General features: G+C 36.4%; 1 protein-coding gene across 1 annotated transcript in view; it reads right to left on the bottom strand.

Moving 5' to 3' along the window:
- CDH13 (cadherin 13) overlaps window positions 1-27,607 on the bottom strand; it is a 407,424-nt gene that overhangs the window by 224,102 nt on the left and 155,715 nt on the right. The window contains exon 4 of the mRNA XM_030457618.1: window positions 9,275-9,391. Within this exon, the coding sequence (XP_030313478.1) occupies window positions 9,275-9,391 (117 nt within the window). The remainder of the gene's footprint in view (window positions 1-9,274; window positions 9,392-27,607) is intronic.

Here is a 27,607-nt window from a genome sequence, read left to right as displayed (position 1 = left end):
CTTTTTTTCCATTCTAATAAGTAAAAATGTATTAAGACAGATGTTACTGGATTATAGGGATCACTGCTACTTCCAATTTCTAGACTTTATTGTTGTCAAGATTTCTATGTAGCTTCAATAGTTTCATCCACATATTGTAGAAATGAAAAAAAAACCCCACTTTTGAAGTAGTGCAAAGATACTTATGATATTTTCAAAATAAGAGAAGAACTGAACCATGATAAAAATCCTATTTCCCAAATGTTCTTTGAAAAATTTCACTATATATATAGTGAAATAAAGTATAGCCTGATATATACACGATCAGCTTAGCTCATTCTTCCTTCAAGCATTCTTTTTTTCCCCCCTGCAATCTCCCAGGCTGGTTGGTCTGTGCTTTTAGCTTCAATGTGCATAAGGTCAGACATTAATGTACAGAAAAATGCTTTAGTGAATGTTTAACAAAGAGATTGTCACTCCATAAGCCTGTGAAGAGGACACGCTTATAAAGACTGCTACACCTCTGCTTAAGTCATAACTCAACCTAAATAAAATTGCTAAAATAATGTGCTGGCAAAACTACCCAACTACTTTAACAGTCAGCTTAATTTCCAGCTAGAATCTGTATATTTATTTATTCCATGTTATTCACCTGTTCTTCAGAAATATGAGACAGACAGACATGGCAGGAAAATAAGACATGGAAGAACATCATGACTTCATAAACAGCTTTAGAGAATTTGAAGAATATGATGGTCAATTCAAAAGCAATGCTCTGCTAATTTAATAACAAACCACTGGACAGCAGGTTGATCCAAAAGTAAAGCTGGCTGAGTTTTTGTTTGCCTTTTCTTAAGCAATGTTCCTCTGGTAGAAAATTATTTTTCCCTTTTGGAGTGATTTTTAAGAAAGTGGTCAAACTAGAATGTTCTTTTCAAGATAAGCAAAAGAATATTGGACGTTTCTCTAATTGAAAATTTCTCTTCAACACTGGATCATTGATTACAATGAAATAATTCACATTCTTATATACTTGACCCTAAAGGAAAAATAGGTCAATAGAAAAAGACAACATTTCCTTCCAAAAGGCATATTATCAAGTATTATAAAAGACTCATCTTTAAATAAGGTAAAGCAAAAAGATATCCTCATTAGACACTTAAAAGTGTGAAGATGCCAAAGTCATTCCATGAAATGGATGAGGTCCTCTACAGACAAGCAGGAGCAGCCTCAGGTTCACAGGTCCTGGTCCTCACGGGATATTTCAACCACCCCAATACCCACTGACAGGATAAACCCATCTTTTCTTAATTTGACTTAGAAAGCCACAGCTAGTAATAGCATATTTGCTGCCAGTCCAGCCCACAAAATGCCTTTATTGAAGTCTTTTGTTAATGGAAGTACCAAGGTAGACAGTATGACAGGATTTAGTTTGTAATTTGGCAAGGATAAGCTATTTTTCTTCCTAAAAATGTCATTCATTGGGATATTGCTTTATATTACACTACACACTTGCTAACAACTGACTTTGCATAATAGGAAACGAAAGAAATCGTTTGAAATGAAATAGAAAAATGATGGGATGGAGAAGATACTGTATTCAGATAACAAACAGATGGCATCTGAAGTACTGTGAATCAATTCACAGCAATCAAATAAATATTTTAATTGATTTAAAGAAAGCTCTGTGGTCATGTTCTCTCCACTGACTTTTATATTGTGCAGATCTCATCTTGCTGGTAATATATTAGCACAACACCCTGCTAAGTGGTGCTGGATAATGCTGCTGCATTTGTCATCCTACTTAAAAGAGTATTACTGTGAGTAGCTTTGTAGGAAGAAATTTTACAAATTAATGGTACCAAACAAACAGAAATCCTGGATCCAAATATTCTGTTTTACCAGTCTTGGATTACAGAACTGGGGCCCACATCTTGTTAAGATTAATGTTTTGCTCAAAACTATATAATAAGAAAATAGCTTTTTTCTTGAGCCAGACAGATGGGAGTGGTTACTTCAAACACCAAGTTAAACCAAGACAGAGAAGTCAAAGCAAATAACAAAAGCCTTTCCACTGGCCAACTCAGGATATGCAAACACCTTAGAAGACTGTAAAGATTAAAGTTCACAAAAAAACAGCATAGTTTCATGAAAACCACAGAGAACCAAGTTAAAGAATGGCAATTTAGTTACTATAACTCCTGCATCCCTAGAAGAAGTTTTCTGGCTGCTGCTTTTAATGGCATTTCTTCCTTCATTAACCATTGAAGAAAAAAAATATGGAAAGATACCTAACATTGCACATTATTAGATGAAATTGCTGTTGCATCTAGAAATAACCATTCTCCTCACACTTGAGTTTAAAATTCAGCTAGTGTGTCAGTGAAAAAATAGGGTTTTGCTTCCTCTTAGTTACTTTACCTAGGTAATTTCCTGACAGAGAGGCTTCTTTTCTCCTCTGCATTCATCTACAACACAGCTTAAGATATCAACTTCTGAGGTCAAAGTTAAGACAAAAAATGAGACAGTTAAACAGTAATATACTTTGCTGAACATCTTCAGAGCATGAAGTCTCTTCTGTTTGGTGCTCACTTTAAGGTCATTAGCATTAATTATTATGAAGCAGGAAATTATCTACTGAGTATTTCAATATCAGGTAGAAAATTTAATTCCACTGTTGCCAACCAACTTGTACCTAGAGTAACGAGATAAGAATGTACTCCTTAAATAATTTTAAATTCTTTTATTGGCAACACCAAACACTAAAAATGATAAATCCTTATTATTTTCCAAGGTGTTTGTTGCTCAAGTGTGATTCTTCTGAAAGATCTTGAGTAAACAGAAATACTTCAGCCAGGCCTTCCATTAAAATTCTCTTAGCTTAAAGAGAACAAATGTATTCTGCTGGACTTCTTTGTGTGATTGGCAATATTTTTAAAAAAGGAAGTTTGAAGAGAGACTTTTCAGAAGAAGAAAACCTGAAGTGTTGTTTTCACAGAGTGGTTTGTTAACACACCAAATACATGCTCATTAATGGAAATTAATATGCTGCAGTTTAATATTTCATATACTTGCATCAAAACCCCTTTAATTTAATAGAGTGCTGTTCACTTCATTACATTCATTGCTGACGTAGGTTGGTATTTTTCCATGAAGGTCAGAAGTGTGCCTTTACACCCACCATGGACTGGATCAGATGTTAAACTCTGACATTTCCAATGGTCCATCCAGGTTGAAGTCAGCAGGGTATTGCACATTTTCAACACCACTAGAATAGCAGGAAACCTCAAGGTGTCTGCTCTTTCAGGAGCAGCAGCAGCTGTACTGTGCAACTGTGAGCAGATATTTATCAAGATTTCTATTCTCTCCTCATTATTTCTGTTGGAAATTAATTACACTTCTCTGGGGACTAGAAACTTTTCTTCTAGTCTTCTGCCAAAATTTATATCCATTAGTTATCATGCCAGTGTATTTCTTTCACCTAAATCATTACATTCACTACAGAGAACACTTACTTGGCTAGGAGGAACCAGTTGAACTCATATATATTTCTGCCCAGTCTTGCTGTACTAGTACCAGAACTTGATTCTTCTCTAATCCCCACATTTTTGCTACTGAATTAGAAAGATCTTTATTTATCAATATTTATTTATTATTGTCTAAGTGCTACTCAAGAAAAAAACCCTACCCCCCACAACCCTTTCTATACAACTTTCTATTATTATTTCTCTGCATTTTTATATATATCCTTAGCCGTTGAATCTTTGCCTGCATAAAATGAGAGACACACTTGTGCATTCTTTAGCTGAGTGCCTTTCTTAAAGCCATCAAACTTTGATGCAAGAAACCAGAATTCCCTGAATTTGAGTCATTCCATCTACTCTCTAAAAAAGGTGCTCACCTTGCAATGCTTCTCAGGAGGCAACCATTCCAAGGTCTCCCTGGTGGCTCCACTTTTTCAGCTGTCACTGAAATATTCTTGCCTTTTGGACAAGTCAGAATCCTTGCTGATGGCCACCTCCCTTATTCTGAGTATCCTTTTTGGAACAGTTATATCATTACACCTGATGTGGTGATGATTTGGACATTAAATGGTCATTAAAAAACAATTTTAAAAATCCACTGGAGTTTTCCTCTATAACACAGAACCACTTCTACTTCTGTAGTCAGAAATAAACTCTCCTCCTTATTCTTAATTTTTAGTAGCTTATATGAAGATTCAAACCTTTACCAGCTGAGAAGTAAAGATCTCTCTCTTGGTTTTGGAAAGGCTTTTAGGCATAACTCCTCTGCTCAACACACCATTCTTTTCTCTGTCAGAGCAAACCATTATCTTACAGACTGGGAATCCCATCCTAGTGAGGTCCCTTCCCTTCTCTTCTTCTCTTCAAACAGTCTTTCTCCATCCCTCATTTTATGCCTAATTTTCCAATAGAACAAATGCATTTCTTAGTTCAGCTTTTATTTTACTCCTGTTGTTGTTCTCTTGTTTTTGATATATTTTCCTGTAATCTACAATCCTTTTCTCTACATTGTCTTCAAAGGCTGGTAGCTCATGGTCATCTCTCCTGACACTTCTGTCACCTTCTTTTCAAAATTTGACTTGAAGTTTGCTATTTTTTTCAGCTGCATCTTCAGTACATGAAAATTCTCTTCTCTGAAGCATATAATTTATCAAATATAAATAGCCTAAATCAAAAAGCTGCTCAAAAATATAAGCTTACATCAGCTTTTCCATCCAGCTATCTTCAGTTCTCTCTCCTCTTCAGGTTTTTTCTACTGCTGCATGAACACAAGCTTCATTTTGTCTTTGCCATAAATTCACAGCTCAGAGAAGGGGAAAAAATACCTCATCACAAATCTTAAAGCTTTGTATCCAGTTTGCTTGCCTGTGTCACTTTTTCTCTTGAGTTTATGCTTAAGTGAATCCTGCCATCTAATAGTCATTTGGCAGCTAACTGGCCATCAGCCCAGATCAATGGCAGGGAGTATATGTACACTATGTGATGCAAATATGTGAACAAACACCATCCCCCTTTCCTAAAGGACAAAACATCTGAATAGCAAAGAAAAAAAATCTCTTACTGACAAAAAATGAGTTTTTTCTTTTTCTTAATTCATCACTAGTTTCCTGCAAAGGCTTCTTTGTACCTCACCCTGTCTTCTAATGCAGACAACCCAGCATAAAAAGTTCTGTCAGTTTTTACCAGGCCAGGTAAATCCTGGCTTCCAGACCTTATGTGTTATCAAATACTCATTTTTATGAAGGACATTTCCTTTAAATTGCAGAATCATGAACTCAATATATGTCCATCAATGAAATCCATAGCAAAACTTTTCAGCTTACATTAAAACACTCCAGCTTTGCAGTTGTCCTTCTCTCCTAATGTCTAGAAAAAGAGCTGGAACTTATTTATAAACTCCACAATTACCTTCCTGCACTTTCAGCTCTGCATTACTGTAAGGATGAAACTTCATGCAGTGCACCAAAACAGTTAAAAGGTGTCTGGAGACTTCCATCAAAGAGATGCATAGAGCCACCACTCTTCCATCAGTCTTACAAGGCATCTCCACAGTATAGTGACAAATAACCCATCACCATTACCACAAGATAATCCTGTATCCCACTGTTTTGTACTTCATTTGACTCGGTGTGGACAAATAAAGCAGAAAGTAACATATGGAGAGAGACTAAAAATTAAGTATCATATCCCTGTGCTCCATCAGCAAGAGCTAAACAAAACACATCAGTAACAGATCAGGGTTGTAGCCTGGGCCATCTGGTCACAAAGGCCTTTATTACCAGGACTGTATTAAATATTGTAATCTCACTATTTTCCCTCAGGAATGAAGGATAATATGCAAAAGCTTACACCCTACTAAAAGGTGAGATTCCTTCAGCTACAGGCACAGCATGCCTAGGATAGTTATTTAATTAAGAGATACCCTAAAGAACTGTATGCAAATAGCAAAGCAATAATCTCATTCCTAAATGGGTATGAGGACAGAGAGAAGAGCACAGAGAACAGCCTCTACACATGTATTTCCTTGTTAAGCTAAATAAGAATTTGTATTTTTGCAATTAATTAAAATACTTTTTTTTTTCACTAGTCCAGTGCAGTATCTCATTCCTGATTTATGATACCAAAACTTAATGAAGTCCTCTGCAGTCCCCATGTTTTTTATTTATGCAATTGTTTTCTAATTGAGAGGTAAAATGTAATTAATTGTTTTTCCCTGCCCTCCTGTTTTTGCACATCTGCTCTGCTCCCAGCTAAGTGCTAATAAGCAGCTTAACTCTTGCTTGCAACTTTGGGCATTTCCAGGCAACAGAGCATGGGCTGGAAAGGAAGAAGAGGCAGCCAGGACAGACAAATAAACTGACAAAATAATTTGCCAGTGAAAGAAAGGAAGAATAACACTCAGGGGGCAACTGGGAATGTGACTTTTATGTGATATACAGACTGGACTACAAGATGGGATCCAGCAGAACTGGTCATATCTGAAATCATCACTATCTTAGATTTAATTCAGTCAGGGGAGCTTCGTGTTCCCTGTGAGCAGAAAATGTAACAGCATCACAAAAGCAAAAACAAAACCAAAGTTGGAACTTTTTTTCACACAAGGAAATATGTGGTTATTTCTCCACCTACCCACATCAGTGTGTTAGAATTCCTTGTTCCTAAGCACTTGCATTGCTAGGTTTATTGCTGTGTCTGAATAAAACAGAGAATGCCCCACTGTGCAGCCTGAGACATTTAACTGGAAATCCCATTAGTTCATGAGTTGGGATGGGTCTGAGGCCCTGGGAGCTTCTGCAGCAGGAGCCAAACTCTGCTCTCTCCAGCACAGCAAACCCACACCAGCCCTGAGCCCTGGCAATTACACAAAGTTTGATCCAGAATCTGCTTTTCTTGCTTCTTCTCTCTAGTTTTTTAAATTCTATTATAACATGCAAATTAATAATTCTCTGTATGTTTGCTCTCTTCCCCAAAACACTACAGAAACCACAGCTACAAAACACACCTGCAATGTCCATTCCCAGTGATTACAACAAGCTGGAGATAAAAAGTTGAAGTTCAAGAGGAATTCATACCCATCACCAGCTGTAATTCATCAGCCTATGCAGTGCCCTGTTGAGGCTTCTGAAGATAATCCCCAGAATAATGTGGAAGGGAAAATAAATGTGCTTCTCATGCTTCATGGAATGGGTAAATTCATGATTTTTTGAAAATTCATGAAGCTACATTCAATTCAAAATAAACATCTAAAGTGCAAATGAGACAGATGATCAACTTTTTCCACAGATTGTGCAGGATCTGAAACAAGTGCCTGAATTGGGTATCTAAGGCTCTCTAGCTTAGTACAAACTATTCTATTTCTGAATACTTCAAGGGCTATCTTGTGAATATCTGTGACATGTCAAAAAGACCTAAAAGCATTGCTTCTTTTTTCAGCATTGCCTCTGACTGAATTATTTAGATAACTATAGATTCCCTTCCCTACTATAAGTATTGTCAGAGGCTCCAAACTTTTTTTAAATGCTTTAAGCTTTCAGTTGCAAATTACTGCAGTTGACCTAGAATATCTCATTATTGTAAATAACTCTAAATTTTTTCTCATTTGATGCTATATGTTCCTATTTGCAGTAGACTATATCCAGGATATTTATGTCCAGATACTCAAATATACCAGGAAAAAAATAAAAGCACTCTTAAAAATAATAAGAACTCAGAATACTTTAAGGTGCTGATCATTTGCAGTTCCTGAATTTTAAAGATCTAGTGAGGACAGGTATCTTAAAGCTGTTGGAAAATACACTGCCAGATGTTTTTCCACTTCTGTGTTTGGAGATCACCACTTGTGATCCCTAACCAGCATTTCAGAGTTACAACAAAACAAAATTACAAGATGCTAGGAAAACATTTAGGTACAAACAGGACACGATTCCCCTCATTCTGTTTAAGGGATCTCAGTTCCCAAGGTCAGCATTCTAAACTCCCAATAAAAATATGTAATTAATCATTTATAGAGATCAACTCAGACTACCTCAGATCTCAGAAAGCAATAGGGATGGCAGGGGGCAGGGAGAAATAAATCAGTAACAAGAAAAAAACTTCACATCTGTCCATAAGTAACCTTTTGAGTTCTCCAATTGCTTTAAAACTGCACAACAGAAGTCTTAAAAATTAACATATTAACAAACACTATTTAGTTATTGATTATCAATTCTCAAGCATTGAACTATGAAGGGAAAAGTTCAGAAAAGTCTTTAGAAAGTTTAAGGTTCATTTAAAAAAAAATACTACAGAAAAATAGAAAAAACTTCCAGAAATTTATCAGATTATAAATTATTGACAGGGAATGGAGAGGAAACAAAATCTTCATAGATTATTCTTTCCTTTTACTGATTGAAAACAACCTTTCAGTTATTAAAGTAACTGATTAGGTGCCGGCTGTTTAAATTACACATTGATCCTAGAGTTCTGCCCTCAAGCTGTGCTCCAGCAATCACACCATGGGAAGTAGGAATAAGACTGTACAGCTGGATAGACCATCATGGTATTAACACACCTACTAAAGTCAGAGCAATTCATAGGAGTCCCTGTTCCAAAACTGCCAACATGCAGAATATTTTTATGTAATTGTAGCTCCTGATGCTTAAATGGCCATTTGAGCAATTATTGGTATTTTTATTTTAATGATTTTGTTTATGCAAGTGGGATAGCTGAAGTTCTGAAAAAAACAACTGTCAGAACTCTCCTCTCTCTGGTTGCCTGACAACACAAGAAAAACTTTCCACTGCTTTGTCAGACCTTTGCAAGCAAGAGAACATAAAACTTGAAACACCTGAGAAGACTCATTTTGTCTTTGAACACTACAAATTAAGCCAGGAATGAACAAAAGACATTTCTACATGTAATGCCTTATGAATTCCTTCTAGGTTTTGAGAATAGAAACAAAATAATCCACACTTTGAGCAGGATATTGTTCCCAACATGCCTGGTCCAGATTTTAGCCCCAACAACCTCTACTGAAGACATCTGCAGCATGAAAAAATATATCTCTTATTAATGTTTTTTGCCAGAATGTATGCTGCCAAATTCTGCCATGAGTAGAAAGCCATTTTCAGCTGTCTACACAACACAGATAGAAAAGCAATTTCCATACAGTTTTCTGTTTCTTATTTTTTCTCCTGGAATATCCCTACCAATGTGACAGGCATGACATAATTTTAAGAGAAACAGATCGATAACTTAAGATCAAAATTTGATCCACTTCTTTGCTGACTTACCTTGCCAACAGATCTGGGGAATGGTGGTCTTTGATTTTCAGGAATTAATATTGGAGTTGCCAAGATAGCCCTTTTTTGTCTTGGAATTCCAAGGTTGCCTTCAATCTTAAAGATTTCCTGGAAAAAAAAGAACAATTGCAAAGATTTTTAAAATAATCTGGTTGTTATTTTCATTCCCTGCATCTTTAGGCATAATTAACATGAGCTAAAAGATCACTAGGATTCATTCAGGTTGTCATGACAGTTTTACAAAACAAATCACAGGCTGAATTAAATGTGTCATTCCAATAAAGTAGTTAAATTATACAGATAACACTTTTCTCTACTCTTTTGATGCATAAACTCCAGAAATCTGTTTCTCAGTCAGTTTTGGGATCTGTATTGTTGTTTTAATAGCTGTTACTTTATTTCATAAGAAGAGCTTCATCTCTAAGCTGTTTTTTTATAAAACTGCAAAGCTGAATAAGTGTTTTGGTAGCATGATGTGGACATCCATCAGTCAAAAACTCCAAGGGTTGCTCTTGCTGACATCTGTAGAGGTGTTTCCCATCTAATGAGCATATCAGCACCAAAACCCTGTTCTACCTCTACTGCCTTTAGCTTCACCTCAAATTTGACAACATACTGCAGCAAGGGAAGCTCAAGGTTTCAGCAGACAGGTTCAGACCTGAGTAAAGTCAAGGAGCTGTGGGAACCATGCAGAGAATTCCTTCTCCCAGTTTTGCTGATTTTCATAACTTTTGATGCTCACCCTGATAGAGTTCCCATCTCTCCCAAAGGCTTTGCCATTTTTTCTAATCTTTCAGTCTGCAGGCCACTGGGGTCCCTATTTTTGTCTTTCAATTCTTCTCCCAGAAGATTTTTTTCCCTAATAAAAATTCATGAGAAAGTTCAATATAAAAACGTTTGAGGTGTCAAATAAAAAGGAAAGAGCTGAATTCTGTCCAAAGGCAACTGCTCAGAGCAGTCAGCTTTCAACATCATGTATGCTGTAAACACAGGAGTTTGCCTGCCATGTGTCTGTAACATTTTTAAGGACTATAAAAGTGAATACCCACATGTTTGAAAGGCAGTCCCAGCTACTTAGTTCTCATATCAGTGCTCAGCAGATTACAATGATTTCACCAATTTTTTCTAGTTCTTACCCTCATGGTTGCCCTTTAGCTTACGTTTTCCTTACAAGAAAATGTAAGGAAAACCTCCCAGACCCATGCTCTTTAGAAATGACCAAGACATTTATTTAGATTTGTACTAACAGAAAGCTTTAGGTTAGAAAGGACCTTAAAGCTCATCAGCCTTCCAGCAATCAGCAGGGACATCAAAGAGACCCAGACCCCCATCCAACCTGACCTTGAATGTTTCTTTCCATGCTAGTTTGAGGAGTTAAAGGAATTTTCAGAGTGTACAATATCTAGATCTCCCATTTCTGACAATCATAGACCCAAAAGGAATTAATTCATCATTTTTTCATGACTCGGAAGGGATCCACAAATGGAAGAAAAAGCTAAGTTATTTTCAGTGAGTCAAGAGTATAATAATAACAAAGAAGCCTATCTATGTCTTCCTAAGACATAAAATAAAAATTCTGCTTTTTAACTTTTCTTACTATTTTTTAAACCAAAATAGTAGGAGAGAAACCCTACCAGGTTCTATAATTTTGCTAGTTAAGTGCAACATCACATCTGTGATGGCAATCTTGTAGCTGCTCTTTTCATGGACACTGGTCTATCTGTCAGGATCCAACTATCGTTTCACTACCCACCATTTCATAAACAGCCTTTACATCCTATTTTTGACTCCATTAAATTCCCTTTCTAGCTGTGGAATTGGTACAGCAATAGTTGAGCACTCAATATGCTAATTCACTGGCAACAAAGCCTGATTCCTTTTTCCCATTAAGCAAGGAATAAAAAACAGCCTCCCCATTTTTCCAGCATTTAAGCCAGGTTTTAATTGATAGATGCCAGTCCAAACTTTGATGCTACACAAGCTGCAGTTTTCCTAGATTCCTTGAGACCTCTGCACTCTGTTTTGGGTTTTTACCATGGGAGCATCTCTGTACTTGAATATTGGAATGAATGGCCCAGTCACTCTCCAGCAGCAAACACCATTATTCTTGGCAAAAAAAGTTTCATTAGGACTTGTCATAGGAATAAGGTGGCTGGGTACTGGTAGTGATTTGTCACAATAAGAGTTGGAACCATCACTGGAGTGCAATCTGTGGTGACCAGAAAAGTGGCTGAGTGTCTTGCCATTTAGTGATTTTTATATACTAAACTTGATGATATAAAATGGGGTCAGTTCCAAATACAAAAAATAAGCAAAATCAATTGGATGCTTGTTGCAAGCAAAATTCCTCTAAAATAGCAAATGGGACTGACACTCATTGGTGTGTCAGTCTTCCTACAAAATAACTACATAAGGTTAAAAATGTGAATTTGCATGCAGATCAGCTCAAGAAAAAAGGTTCTTTATATTTTTCTCAGCTGAAATTTCACAAGTGTGCTGCAATACTTAGTTGCTTTATGTACATTATTTCTATCATCAGAATATTGTTATTATTAGCAGCATTTAAAGTAAATTATTTCTAAAACACGTACCAAAATAGTAATATGCTTTGCCATGTTGTTAACAATTTGAAAATCTAGAAAATATGCTGGAGCTTTACTTGTAAGATAAAGAACAACTGTTTAAAATAAAAATTACCTTAATGAGTAAAATTAGGAACTGTAAAGGTCAATGGCACACACAACCATCTGCTCAAACATAGTCTTGTCAATGTCACCTTAAAAATCACATTCTGTACTTTGGAAGAACAAGTAAGATCTAAGCATGCTAAGGGGAACCAGGTGTCTGAGCACATTGAGCTTCCAGGCTTGTGAACTATGGTCAGGTATAATATCTGAGTAGTGGAAATTGCTGGTGGAACTTGATTTAATTACACTGGGTGCTTCTACCACTATAATTACTACATAACTAGAGAGGCAGATCCTTACACAGCCTGTCTGATATACCCATTAACTTCAGAGACATTGATTAGCTCAGACTACAGCTTTGCTGCTGTGCCATTCATCTGAGCTATATGTATTTTTATAGGATGGAGATTCCTTTAGAGGAGTCAAGAACATACTGGGAAAAAAATGTCTTCCTGTTCAAATAATTCACTCGTGTAAATCATAACTATTTTAATGCTAATTTATTCTAAAGTATTTTTGTAATGTGTATGTGACAAAATGTCAGCTATAGTGGAGACAAATAGGAAGTTTTGCTTTGTGATGTATTCCATTATTGCCCTGAACCTCTGCAGCATCTTTTGTGATGGAAAAGTCCCACTTCTATTCAAGTATAATTTCATTTATCTTCACACCTGCTTCATTCCATGTCAAGGGAAAGTTTTTCTAAGATGATAATGGACTAAGTAATGCCATTAAGTTTCCTCTTGTACACATTAACCATGGGGGTTACCTGAGAACATCACAGAAATGAAGACCAAATGCCTTTTCTTTTCTTAAATTACCATTTTCTGCTTTTCTTGTCATCATTTATGGAGTGTTATTTTCATTTTGAACCGTGTGTGAATCACTCCCTTTCTCAGGAAAGCTCATATTGGTTCCACACTGCTCATTAAATATAATGAGCTATCCCTTATATACAAACAACCAAATACACTCTGACTGACTGCATCTGTCAAACAGCATGGCAAATATGGGCTCAAAGAAAAGAAAACAGCTGACCTTCTGCCTCTGACTTCCCCAGGATACTCTAACAACACAACACTTAGCACCATTAAAAATACCTTTCTCCCCATCTCTCCTGTGCTTAGACTGCCTGCAAAGCAAACAGAAGCAGATTGCTTCTACAGCACGTCAGAAAAATTTGAAATTGTTGAAGATGTCCCAACACCTCTAGCTTCTTAAGTAAATGTAGCATAAACAAGGAAAGCACTTGCTGATGCAATTGTCAGGACATGAAAGCCTTAAGAGAAGTGGTCTGTAATAAAAGTTTATCTTGAAAACAAGGGATTTTTTTCCTTTGTTTTTCCTTCAATGGAAGCATCTCCATTGGGCTAGATACTAAACTGCTATTTAAAATAGTACTGAATACATAGCAGAGTTTTGAAGTGACTAAAACCTTCCACAAATCTGATCCTTCTGACACTTAAACAAAACCACATGAAAAAAACATTGCATAGAAGGCACACAAAGTCTTAACTTCTTATTTTAATATTCCTATTGAGGCCACTGAATGGACTCCTTTTTCTTTCCTTATGAGCTGGTTTTGACTAGGATGGAGTTAATTTTATTTAGAGTAGCTATTATGAGACTATGTTTTGGGTTTGTGCTGAAAACAGTGTTGAAACTTCAGGGATGTTTTAATTACTGCTGGGAAGAGCTTACACAGAGCCAAGGCCTTTTCTGCTTCTCACTCCTCCAGCAGTAAGTCTGGGGTGCACCAGAAGCTGTGAGGGGACACAGCCAGGATAGCTGAGCCCAACTCCCCAAAAGGATATTTCAAACCATAGGATTCCGTGGTTTCACAGAGCACATATAAGAGAGCTGGTCATGCACATTGAAAAATAAAATAAAAATAAAAAAAATTAAAAATTTAGTAATCAAGGACAGTTAAACTGGGGAGGAGAGTGTGATCAGAGCTGCATTGACTCCTGGCAAAAAAAAAAGAAGTTACAAGAGACTGCAAAGCAGGAATGAATTTCACAGATCTGCACAGCAAAAAATTCTGGATGTGTTGTATTAGACTTGACTATGCATGCAAGCTTCCTGGCAGAGCAAGCATCCTTGCTTTCTGTACAGGAGCTGCCAGGCTGACAAATGAAGTGGTGGTCTGTGATGAAGACAAAATGCCCACTTAGATCTGGGCTGCAGCAAAACTCAGCGTTCACCAAGATAGATTCAAAATCTGGCTGAAAGGATTTAAATGTTACTTCATTAATCCACTTTACCTTTTGGACCAGCTACTCAGTACAAATTAATTAATAACCATTAACTGAGTCCAAAGAGTTGAATTCATAGCAGATTAATCCACTTCACAACTTGGCTTGTATCTTGGCTCTTCAATACAAACAAGTTACCAGTCAGTAACTGTCTGTTACTGATAGGAGAAACTTAATTCAATTCTGTGACACAAATAGACAGAGTTGCAGTGTCTTGGAGACAGCTTCTTATTACTTCTTACTACTGAGTGGTGCTGACGTTGGTACCAAGCTTTGACTGCATTTTTCATAGATGAAAATACAAGATTTGAGCATGCTCTGTGTTATTTTTTCCCCACCATAGTAATCCAATTAAATTTAGAGGACAATATCCCTTCAGTTCTAAACTGGTTTCGTTGGTCTGGACAGTTTCAAAGCCTCATGTAGCATTAGTGGAAATGAGATCATGCAGGAAAGGTCTGACTTAGGGAGGTAGCTAAAAATTCACATGCAGTAGATCAGCTTTCTAAAAAGTATGACTACCAAGACACTTAAAAAACCCAGTCCCTCACTCAAGTCCTAGCTCTAAATGCAACTTCTATAGAAAATAATCTAGTTAAAAATAGCAACATGGTCTTGTTTTCATGGTATCTATTTTGGGGTGGGAAATCAAATGTCAGAACATTTCCAAAAGACAAGTGAAACATGCAAGATGGAGAACCAGACACTGGCTGGAAGATATTGGTGAATTCTCACATTGCTCCTTAATTACGTGGTGACAATTAAGCCTAATTCAGGTAATTCAAAGAGTGTACCTGTCAGGAATCAGAAGCAAATTAATTGCTGTACTGGAACAGATCAGTGATTCCTGAGCTGTAACATCAAGCTGCTAACGATATTAATGACCACATGCTTCAGAAAAAAAAGAGCCTAAAATGGCAGGAGTTATAGTTTACAAGGGTTTGTTTGTTCTGGATTATAGCTGCTGAAATTAAAGTCAAGTACAGCTTGTGACATTGATAGTTGAGTAGTGTATAACATTAAAATTCACATGCTTGAAGCTGCACATTTTGCCCTAACAACCTGTTATACCTGTTCATACCTGTTGCCTCTTAACTGGGTGTCTCTGGGGGATAAGAACAGGCACCAGCTACACAAGCACTGAGGAAACAGGTTTTATTCAAATTTCTTGGCCAAGAGAAGACAGATCCAACCACAGTCCCCAGCCTGTGTACCATCTGTTTAGCAACTCCACTGCTACTCCTCCTGCCATGTTTTGTTTGGCCATGACACTGGCCCTGAGCTACCTGCTCTGGGTATCTGGACAGTGGGAAGCAGCATTCAAGATTATTAAAAAGAAATAATGCTCTCAAAGCTATCAGAGCAGAGCTGGAACACTCTGTAGAAAATGGAGTAACTGCACAGGGAGAGATAGTTCAGTGGTCAAAGCATTCACAGGGAAAACAGAAGATACAGACTCAGTACTGCTCTAATTGCTCCCAGAGATTTTGCAGTTAAACACATTATTTTAGCACTTACACCCCACAGATATAAAACCTCTGTTCAGGTCTTGAGTTGTAATCAAGTGTATTTCTGAGAGAGAAGTAATGCATTCAAATGCATTCAAAAATCTCAGTTCTGACCTAAACAGAGCATTATCCATCCCTTAGTTTCCACTTCACATTTTTGCTCGTATTTCATATTTATCCAGCTGGCAAATATGTGTATTTTTATCTGTACACATTATCTTACTCCCAAAGTAACTGAAGTCATTGAGGGTCAGACCTCTGATTTCTGTTGTCTTTGCTGACACACTGGAATTTAAACAGGAGAATTTTGGAATTAAAAACTTGAAGGCCTCACAGCTTGAGCTAAATCAGCAAAATCTCTTTACTCCTTATAATTATCCATCATGCAGCTTGCTGCAGAAGAATCTTGACTGAACTGTGCTTAAATGGCATTATGAATTCATAAGACAAAGTCTTCAGTTCCCATCACACATGCCAAGTACAAATGTTCCGCTTGAAATTGTGATCCAAACCCCACTGTGTATACCAGCTTATGTACAGCACGTTGCTTCTATGAAATGCAGAATTTCCAAGGAATCTAAGAAAATTAATTCTACTCTGTGTTTTTCAACTTTTTTTTGCACCATTCTTTTTGATATCCAAATGTAGCACTGCGAGAAAATCAAACTACCAGCTTAGTGCCTAAGGTTCTGGTTGCTATTGCCTGACCATTTCAGACTGCAGCTCAGAGTGTCAGTTTCTTAGCTTTAAAATAGCTTTATTTTGCTGGATTTGTTGAGAGAGATTAATAAATTGCACCACTCACAACTTCATACGGTTTTGGCCCTGTTTCAGTTTACAAACTGTCCACTAACAGACCTTGAAATCTGTGAACAAAAACATCATCTACCATTATACGCAAGTTTCTCAGATGAGTAATTTTTGATCTTCAGACTGCTCAGGCAGTTGCTTGGAAACATTTGTCTGTATTAGTTACACAAGTCATGTGGTATTATTTTTCTTTCCAGATTGGATGGCTTCTGTGAATAAGCAACAGAGCATGAAATGTAAATTTCATGATATAAAATTCAAAGCTTGCTTTTGGCAAGGATTTGATTTATTACATTTACAGCACAAGATGAAAACAAAAAGGTTATCTCTGTGATCTCAATGACTTGACAGGGGAAGTAATGCAATGTGCCACTTGGAGAACTAGTGGCACAAGTTGCAAAAATAAACAAAAACATTTTAAAAAAAAAACTTAATTACATGGAATCAGTGGAAGCAGTGCCTAGGAATCTTCTTTGACTGAAAAGATCATTCACAGAAACATGAAAATGATAAATAGGATGGAAGTCTGGAATAGGCTTGCTACGGAATGAAATGGAATAACTCATTTTACTGGTGATCCACATAGAATTTGAGGGTTTCTCTTCTATTCTATCTTTCCAGGGAATAGTGCTTCCCTAGCCTAAAGCATAGGGAGTAGGACAGGAAAAAAATCACATAGATTCAAGTAAATAATTGTTTGCCTTTTTCAGTGTTTTGAGCAAGCAAAGATAAACAAGCAAATGGTCTTGTTCATTTTGAGAGTAACAGCCAGGTCTCATTCAACCAGGCTGAAGAACAACTCATTGGTATTTCACTGCAGATTATGTAGAAATAGAACAGAATCTCTTCTGCTGATCCTATCAGCATGAAAACCCAAGAAACTCACCTTTTTGCTTCCTTTAATTTTGTAAAAGAACCATTTGTATTTGTTTAAGTGTTTCTCCACTGATAGCAATGTTTTTTTCTTTTCTATTGAATGCAATGATTTATAACAGTAAAATCACTGGTTGAAAACTAAATATAGAACTTTACTAGCAGTGGCTGCTTCTCTCATATGGGGAGAACCAAATATGGTAAAACTATGTTACTGAGCACACTCTCAGACTGTGATTCAGGCTGCTTCTGCAAATTCTGAATCTACATATAAAATATAAGCAAAATAACAAAGACCAGACTAGATAAGCCCAGGACAAAACAATACAGCTAAAACAAGGAAGAGAAACTTAAGACACAACAGTCATTAATTTTGTTCCCCCAATAAATATTTAAACTCAGGGTGCAAGGGCTGATGGGCAGTAAAATAATTTGTAGAGAAGAAAATATATCTGAGTCTCTGCTAAATTGTAATGCCAATATAAAGGTACTGTGTCTGCTTTTTTAGTGACACTTGTGACAGCCAACGGACACCTCTCATCCCACCACTAATTAGATAAAGTCTTTGACTAACTTCTTATTTAAAGGCAGCAGCTAGAAACTGATGCCAGTGGGTCCTAAATGATAGCAAGGGTGCCTAGCAGCTGGAGCCTGATGTCAAGGCAAATATTTGTGCCACCCATGACTTAAAGCAGGCTCAGTTTTGGGTGGACAATGACTAATCCATGACTAAGGTCAAATCCTTCTGCTAGCAAAAACAGCATTGAGTGAATGCAAAATATTTAGGCACAGTCCTTGCTTATGGTTTAACAAGCCAGCTCGTGAATCACAGGGAAGGCACCCCACAAAATCAGCCAGAAGTGTCACACTCCAAGCACTTCTCTCATTTAACAAAATATTAAAACACTGAATATGAATTTTATTAGAAAAAAGAAGTGTAAGTTTGCATTTTAGCAAAACCAAAGTCTCCAATCAGCTCAAACTTCTCCTTTGTGTTCTGTCAATGTTTGTATAAAACCCTACACTTTTCTTAAATTACAAAGAATTAGCTTTTTTTCCCCTAACATGCATCTAAGTCATATCATGACTTTCAATAACATGTTTCTCCCATCAAAGCCTCATACAGAAACTTGGTTTAAGGAATATGAGCCTTAAACTGTCATCCTTTACTGGTATTTTAAACACAACAGAGAACAAAAGCAAAAAGAACAAACATTTTAATCTAAGATTAAAAAGCTGCATTCATATTACAGAATGGTGTCTTTCTACCACAGAAACTGAAGTTGGAGATTAATCTGTGCTGAGAAGGTACTACAGGGGGCAAAGAACTTTCTCATAATGAACACTGCTGTAAAACAATTTATCCACAAGAAAGGAAACAAGTTTGCATAATCCATTTATGGTTGATTCAGCTTTAAAGGAATTTGTTATATAAATATATCTTGCCCTGGAGAGTTGTTTTGCCAAAATAACTAATGAAAACGTTTCAACAACTTAACACTGATAATTAATAGGATTTTTCAGTATCAGAATGTACAATGACATCTTCCCATGTATATTAACCATCTCACCAGTGAAGAGACAAAAATGTACAGACTCCAAGACTCAATACATTAAAAACAGGAAAATTAATTAATAGTTGCAAAAATGCTAAGTAGGTGACAAGTTTTAAATGATCATCAGAAGGTGTTTTATAGTACTTCCTTGAAAAAAAAATCATAGCTCAGTAATTTTCACTCTAAAAAATTTAAATGATATTTCATCACTTGTTCATCTGACAGTTCTAATATTCTGCTATCATGCTGGAATGTTTGACTAAACATAATCAAGTCCCATTATGTTGTTATACACTTAGCTAGCGATCACAAGTTGTGCTTTAAGTTTAGGTGTCAATATTAAATTATCCAGAAGGATTACCACAGATAACTCACAATCTCATCAGGAATGCCCTGTCAGCTATAATTCTGCAGACTCTTAAAATTTACACTGAGCCTTACCTGCTTTTGTGGTCACATAATTATTTTTATTATGCTTTGCAACAATGTTGGCTGCCAAAAAAATGTTGTCCTAAAATCCCAGTGAGACAAAAATCAATTTTCAGATGCAAATGAGGGTGCCATAGGTGACATTTTCCATACCAAATAAATTGCCTGTCTGTGGCTTTGAACTAATGGACACATAAACAAGAGAGATTGGTGCCAAGGTATTGCATTATAATCTTGGAGGGGTTTTATGAGGCCCATGCTACCTGTTGCACAGAGAAACTAAAACAGAGGGAAGGTCCTGGAACAACTTGTAAGAATAGATATAACCTTTTTTTTTGCATTCTGTTCCTTTTTTTTTCTTGAGGCCTGATTTCCCACTTAGTTACCTCTCTCCCTTTTTTCTTAACATTTCAATGCTCTTTACTAGCCATGATATCTGCCACAAGTTTATCTTGTTATGTTTTAATTCTGGCAAAGCAAATTCCATTTATTTTTTCTCTTCCTTGAGGTAATAGGTGTTCACTGGCAGGGAAATTATTTAAAGCCAGCCCCCTGTAGCTGACTCTGCAAAACCAGTGTGAAGAGCCACCAAGGTAGACCTTGGTATGTACTTCTAAAGCAAAATGTCCAGAGAACAGCATGAAAATACAATTTATCAATGCTATTAATCATCTTTATAGCAGTGAAGTACAGGGAAGAGCTCAGCATCTGGGTAATGAAGAGGAATCAGCAGGCAAGCATCTCAATGCCATCTCACCAAGCCACATCCCTCTCCAGCCACAGGATCTGCATGAGACTTCAGCCAAACTCTGTAGTTTCAGATTAATTTCTTAGCACTTCAATTTTGGTATTAAACAATGAAGGGATACAAATTAGCTCTGTGTTGTTAAAGCTGTGTACAAATACCACAAACACATTTCAGCTTTCCAAGAAAACACAAGAAATGCACAGAAACTGGCACTACATTTAAAACAAGGACTTTACATGACCCCACTGCTCATGTCAGATATGGCTACACCTCAAAAACATGAGGTTTGCATTTGCACTACAGAAAAATCAGGGGTTTTATAGGCTCTATGAAGCTTATCTTGAATAATCACAAGCTTCTGGAGCCTGCAAATTTAGGTTAGAAGCCCTTAGAGTTATTTACTCTTGCAATACAAATAGAAACATAAACCCAATATTTTTATTCTATGTTGATAGTATAGTTTCCAACTATTGCTGAAATGAAAAATATGACTGCATAATAGCTTTGCAAAGCTTTCCAAGAGATTTAAGTAAAGTTCAAATCTTAAGCTCTTGAAGCTTATATCTTGAAATAAAGACCAATATTTTTGTTATTTCACCTTTTTTTTCATTTCAGGAAAATATGAACAGTACTAAAACAGCAAAGAACTGAATCCTCCATCAGAATAATCACCACGTATATCCAATTGCAAGAACAGGATGATAATTTGGGGAAAAAAATAATTTAAAAAACCCTCTTTTTAACCTCTCATCCTTGCATCCTTGAAAAATATTATTGATGCTGCTGCTTCTTAGTTGTGTTCTGAGTTGTTCATTTTGGGGTAGGAGAGAGAAAAAAATGTTTACTTGTGCTGCACATCTAGCTTCCACCTCTTGAAAAATTAGATCTCTCTGAAGTCAAGAAACCATCAAGAAACAGGAGCACCTTGGCTTTGGAAGCATCATCAGTATTACAGGGAAGAAGAGAAGGATTCTAATGGTGTGCAGGAATAACTTTGAAAACACAGTTTTAAACTTTTATTTATGTCACTGAGATGGTTGGCCCAGAGACTATTAGTGTATTCCTTCCAGGCAAGGGTTTATTCCCATTGCCAGGGCAACTCCTGGCAAGAAGTGCCTATGGAATTCAGGGCAGCATGCCACAACCATCTCCACCCTGTTCTTCTGAAAAGTGAAATTATCATGGAAAGCATGAAACATACTGTTCCCTGCCTTTTAAGGTCACCACAGAAGTTTATTTCACAAGCTAACTAATATGCACAGCCTTTCTTTCTTCCATCACTCCACTTCTTCATGGTCTTGTAACCCCTGCAAACATTTAGAAAGCAGGTCTTTAATTCCAAAAGCCTACATGTGACTTCAGTGGTCAAATTCCCTGATCAGATTATCTGCATCACTGCTGGTAATGCAGAAAATGCCTAGGAGAAAATCCCAGGTGGAGAAGAATTAGGTTTTAGTAAATCTACACCACAGAAGAGTACCAGGGGCTCTTAATCCTCTACAAGCTGAGCAAGTACATCAGGTTTGCACACAGTACAGATTGGTATCAGTTTATGTAGAGCTCAGTTTTACTCTGTTTTACAGTTCTCCCTTTCTGGAAGTAGCTTCAAGTTGTACAGCCAAAGATCTATCTACAGGACCAAGCAACAGACCCCAGGATTTTAATCTCTTTCTGATGCTGAGCTAGATTTAGCCAGATCATAACTCCCAGCAGCTGAAAAATCAACAGCCTCAGATTCACTAATTTATGTGTGTTTAACAAGAGCAAAGCAGACACTGGAATTGTATTTGAAAAAAACATCCCAAACACCAAGGATAAAGTTCTCAGATAGCAGATAGGCCTGCTGACAACATAGCAGTGGCAAAAGATTTACAAACAAGTTTAGTGACAAAACTGCTGGGAGGTAGTTGTACTGTCCTGGTCTCCAGGGCAGAGCTATTAATTTATATAAGAAGTTACTTTAAATATAGCAGATATATAGCAGCATAGTTTTATGAAAGCTTACTGAATGCAGAGCCCTGGGACTCAGGGAACTTTCATTTTAAGTAAGTGCATTCCACATGTAAATATACACTTGAATATACTTGAACATACAGGGATAAATGAATTTACCCTTGCTAAAAGGTTTCTATATATATATCCCTCTTTATGTCACTTCTTCAGCCAGTCTGCTTTGTTGACAGTTACTATAAGAGCAGAGCATCTCAGTTTCCCTCTAGTGAAGATGGAATGGTCACCTAAGGAAAACCTTTTATAATTTGAACATGGCAGGCACTAACCTTTCCCTTGGCTTATCTGTGTATTTGTAGGGGAGTTCATTAACTTGTCAGCACTGATTAGCACTTTTGAATAGGAAAATGAAATGAAAAAATGATGTGCAAATCAATACCAACTGTGAAGTCTTGTTTGCATTTAGCACTGCATCAGATAGAAATATTGAGAATTAAAAATTTTCTGGTGGACAAACATGCTTAATAGGCCATTTTTAGAATAAGAAAACTATTAAAAATGAAGTAAGCCAGTTGTTGTCCCATGAAAAATAATACAGAATGTTAAAAATTAACAAGACAAACTTAACCCTATTTTTATTCTCAGGAATTCTTAAGAATGACATCCAGCTTAATAAACAGGAGAAGCATTTAAAAATAATAATAATAATAATAATAATAATAATAATAATAATAATAATAATAATAATAATATTTCATGTTGATTGGCTGGCAGAAAAGCTGTGTAACACATCCATAATTATCTAGAGAGAAAGACATATCCACTAAGGGGTGTTCCACATAGTATTAGCATTACACCACAACTCCACAGATGTTTTTGAAAACTATATTTCACACATGTACATTTCACTACTAGCAGAAGGAACCACAAATTAGTCTCCATGGTCCTGTGAAGTTATAAGAGTGGGGTGCCAAAGGCCAGAGGAATTTTCTTGCAGATAAGCACAAGGTAAAGACAAAGGTCTGGTTTGTATATCCTGTTTTATATTCTGAATTGTTTATTGCTTTCCTAGAGAAAAACCCAGTCAGGAAGCTCTACCCAGTAAACTGCAGACCACAGAGACCTCCAAGAAGCCATTGCATGTGGCCCCTGAAGTTGAGCTGAGGTGTAACCCACCAAGTAGATGGCTTGGAATGGAGTTAAATCAAACAGCAAAGCCTAACAGCCTTAATTTCATTGTTAGGTCTCCACATGCAAAAGGGTCTCAATTTCCTTATGTCTGGATACCTTACCTTTAATAGACTTACAGAGTATCTCCATTTCAGACAGAAATATCTGAAGCAGAGAAGTATAAAATTGCAGATTGTCAGTTTTATAACACTTTTTCCTTTAGTTCAACCACTGTTTTTGTCTGGTAGCTCTTTGGACAGATGCTATCTTTAACTAGATGTATGAACAAGGTCTCAAAAGCCACAATCTTTGTCAGTGCTCCTGTACCACTACAGAAACATGAAAGAGAAATAATGCATATGAAAAATGTTTTTGCTTCCTCTCTCAATTCCCCTAAACACCCAGCCTCACACTGGAAACCTGAGTCTTATCTTCCCATTGTCAAGAGCAAAGATTAATTTCCCTCACCTTACTTTCTCATTTTATAAAGACCAAGTCTAAATCAAGTCACTTATCTAATTCACAATTGTTCTGAAACACATTTTCAATTAATAACATGATCCTAAATACAGCATAATGCACTGAGTGGAGACTAAAAGAAAAGGCACAATAATTACCAGCAGTGACAAGAAATTGGGAAAGCCATTAAATAAAATCAAAATACTTTCTCAACCCCCCCAACCCTCTAACTATCCCATATTTCTGTACAAGTAGAAGATATAGTAATTATGTCCCTCAAGTAAACCAGCTGCTTTTCTGCTTAGTAGACAAATATGAAAGGAACTCTTTCCCTTTACTCTTCTAATATATTTCCCATATTTTTACACTAATTGAATTAAATATGACATATTAAAGCAGGAAACTTTTCCATTAGGGATAAAGATGACTGAACTTTTCTGAAAGATATTAAATTCATTAAACATCATAGGGCTGAACAGAATCTGCCTTATGGTATTTACAAATTTGAGATATAATTTAAAAGTAATTATAGTCTACACACAAAATCTGGGATTAAAAGGCACTGAATAAGTTTGAAACTTCCAAGATCCTCTACAGAGCTACTTCATCAAAAAAACATTAATTTTGCAAGGATCCAGCTGAAGACACAAACAACATTCAAAGTAATTGAAACAATTTTTTTTCCTGTTTCAGAGACACAAAATGTAACTGGCACCCTGTGACTGCCCCCTAATATTATGCACAAGTAATAGTACATATATCAACTTGATGTTAATTGCATCGAATGGAGAGAACTATTCCACATGATAGTCCCACTAATCCATCCAGTTTTCCTGGCAGTTAAACATGGAAGCAGTAACAATTAACATCAAGGTCAGCCTCAAATAAATGTTGATTTGGTCACTCCTCAGCGCAGATTTATGAGTAGGTTCAAAGCTCATTAAAGTTGGTGGAACAACTCCTGTTAACTTAATGGAGAATATATTTGGTGTAGTGCTTTCTATGTTTTTTAATGACAGATTAATTACACGGGTTTGTGAACAATCATGCCTAAAATCAACTCTGTAACTTTAAGTTTCAAGTTTTGCCTCACATTTACATGTAACAATGAGTTTGAGTGCTATAGATGTGAGCCAAATTCAGAGTAAAATCTTCCCCTAGTTTAATTTTTGATTTTTAAACTGAACTTTTAACATCACTTCCCCTTATATCCACCTTAATCCCTGGTTTATGGGGCAATACAAAGCATGAGAGACTTTTCTGACTTCAATGACCTTACTGCTCAAAAAACTTGTACTGTTACTTTGTTTTACCAGTGATTAAAGGGTAAATACACAGAGACAACAGTGATCAATACTGTAGCCATCAAAGAGCAAATCTTTGCCATCAAAGAGCAAAAAAACCCACATAGATTCAACATGTTAGCATGCAATATAAAATATTACCTAAAAAAGTTGGATCTTTTTTTATTTTTTAAGACCTTGCAGATTATCATCATGGAATCTTCATCTTATGCATATATTTTGCATGCTTGTGCTAATAACTCTGTGCAAACATCAGGAGGATATAAAAATGCTTAACTTTGTGTTGTTTCCTATTAGCCAAGTCCTTCATGCTCCAGAAAATCGTGTCATTTGAGCTTACATGAGATATGAATAGCCTGAAGACAAAGTTCACACGCATAAAAAAAATACTTCAAATTTCTCTGTGGGAATTCACAAGTCATGTCAGAACATGTTTGACAGATACCATTTTAAAAAACCCACAATGGTTCCTGGTACAGTCTTGACAGTAACTGTAGAGCAGGACACTTGGCCACATAAAATATTCAGTAGCACTCCAGAGTGATTAAAATCATTATAGAGAGAAATGGACTTTAAATCAAGTTCAGCATTTAACCCATTTCTGATTGATGATGCAAAACAGGACCCTCAAGCAGTGGAAGCCTCTAAGATTACATTTAGTCCACCAGAAAGATGGTGAACCAAGAGCTAGATTCAGCTCTTATTTTAAAAGGATAATACCCTATTCCTTATCTCAAAAAGCTTCCTGCTGAGTTAAAACATATGACAAATAGGTCAATAAGTATTGAGCCCTATCAACCACAAGGGATTTATGACTTGCAGGTAAATTAAAGTATATCAGTTCACAGTAGTTTGAGCTGTTGCTGACTAAATAAGATCATGTCAGTGACTTGAATCAAACCAGTTACCAGAACAGCTACTAAAAGCATTTTTAAAAACCTATTCCAACTCATCAGAAAATTTCACCAAGTCTTAGTGAGGCTGTAAAGGAACTAGAGGTAAGAGTTTAGTCTCTCCTTTCCCACTAGGACATTTGTTTGCCAGTTACCTGACACAACAATCTTTCTTCTCCATAATAATGAAGGACACTGAGGGATTTTAGTGGACCCAAAGTATTAGAGCAGCCCATGACTGTACATGGAAGGACTATTGACCAGTTCTAACTGACCTGTTGCCCCTCCACTCTTTTCCTGTGCCATCACTATCCCCAAGTCCCCTTTCAGGAAGAGGGAGAGCCATTATAAAACAACAAAACTATGCTTTCTAAGATGGATCAGCTGCTTAATGCAAAGTCTATTCAGCTTGATTTGATGATGGAATAAGAAATGGGGAGCAGGATGATTAATAACTCCAAGATGAATGTAAACATTAGCAGAGTCATTTATTATGGAGATACCAAATTCTATTAAGCTTTATCTCCATCATTCTTTCCCTCAATATTTCTTCAACTTGCAAAGTTATTCTATCTGCTTATGAAAAGTAGCTGTAAAATAAGATGGGAGGGAATCTTTTAAAAGCAACAGAATTGTGATGATCAACAAATAAATAATTTTAGATCCAGAAGAAGCCATCTGTCCTTGCAGTGGCAGCATCAGTTCTTGGAGGAGGACAAATGTAGATTTCATCCTGTGCTGCTCCATTAAATGCTTAAGATGTGTGCTGAGATACGTGTTTCTGTAATAACCATAATCAATGTTCCTTCAGGTGTGTGAAAACCAGCATGGAACTATTGGTGCAACCATTAGGGATGATTACTGATGTCTCTGATGGAGAGAAATGGTTCAACTCTTACTCAGAAAATCATCTTTTCATGTGAATAATGTCTCTTACTATGACTCTCTCTCAAATCCACCTTGTTTCTAGAAGTTGATGGAAAAGCTTATAGTGAGAAAACACCAGCAATTCTTTACGTCTCTGACACAAAAAGGAACTTTGAATTTAGTTTTGAACACAACCGAGTTTGATCTCCTTTTGGAATTTTCTCTGTTCCTTAATAAATCTGAGATATTACTGGTGAAATGGGAGTACTTGTCCTTTATTGACTGCATCATTTCTGCATGCCAGAGGAGAGAACAAGAGTGGAAAAAATGAACAATTTTTTTTCTTTGTCAGAAATACCAGAGGTTCTTCATGTTTCCATAACCTCAAATGGACTGGAGGACACGAGGATGTCGTGGTAATTTTAATGACACATAAAACTCACCAGGTCCCTTTCCCAAATGCCTCATTTAAAAATTACTGTTCCTATGCTGATATGAGAAATTATTATTAAACAAGTATCAGCAATAATTATATCTATGAAAATACCACTTTTTATAGATGTATGTACATTGATATGCACACACACATATTCTTTCTCTGTGTAATTAATAGTTACACTTTAATAATCTTTCATTTATAAAGTGGCTCTCATCCTGTAAGATATTACATATCCTAAGAGACACCTACTTATCCTTTATGATCTTGCTTAATGTTCTACTAAATCATGCTCTGTCTGTTGCTTTCCCACTTATACCCTCATTTGCTACAATGAATTTTAAATTTAAACCTTTTCCAAATAGTTCCTTTAAATGTT

Source organism: Calypte anna, chromosome 11, assembly GCF_003957555.1.
Source record: "Calypte anna isolate BGI_N300 chromosome 11, bCalAnn1_v1.p, whole genome shotgun sequence".
In the NCBI taxonomy this organism is placed as follows: Eukaryota; Metazoa; Chordata; class Aves; order Apodiformes; family Trochilidae; genus Calypte; species Calypte anna.
Note: the sequence above shows the minus strand (reverse complement) of the source record. Positions and strands in the feature narration are given on the sequence as shown.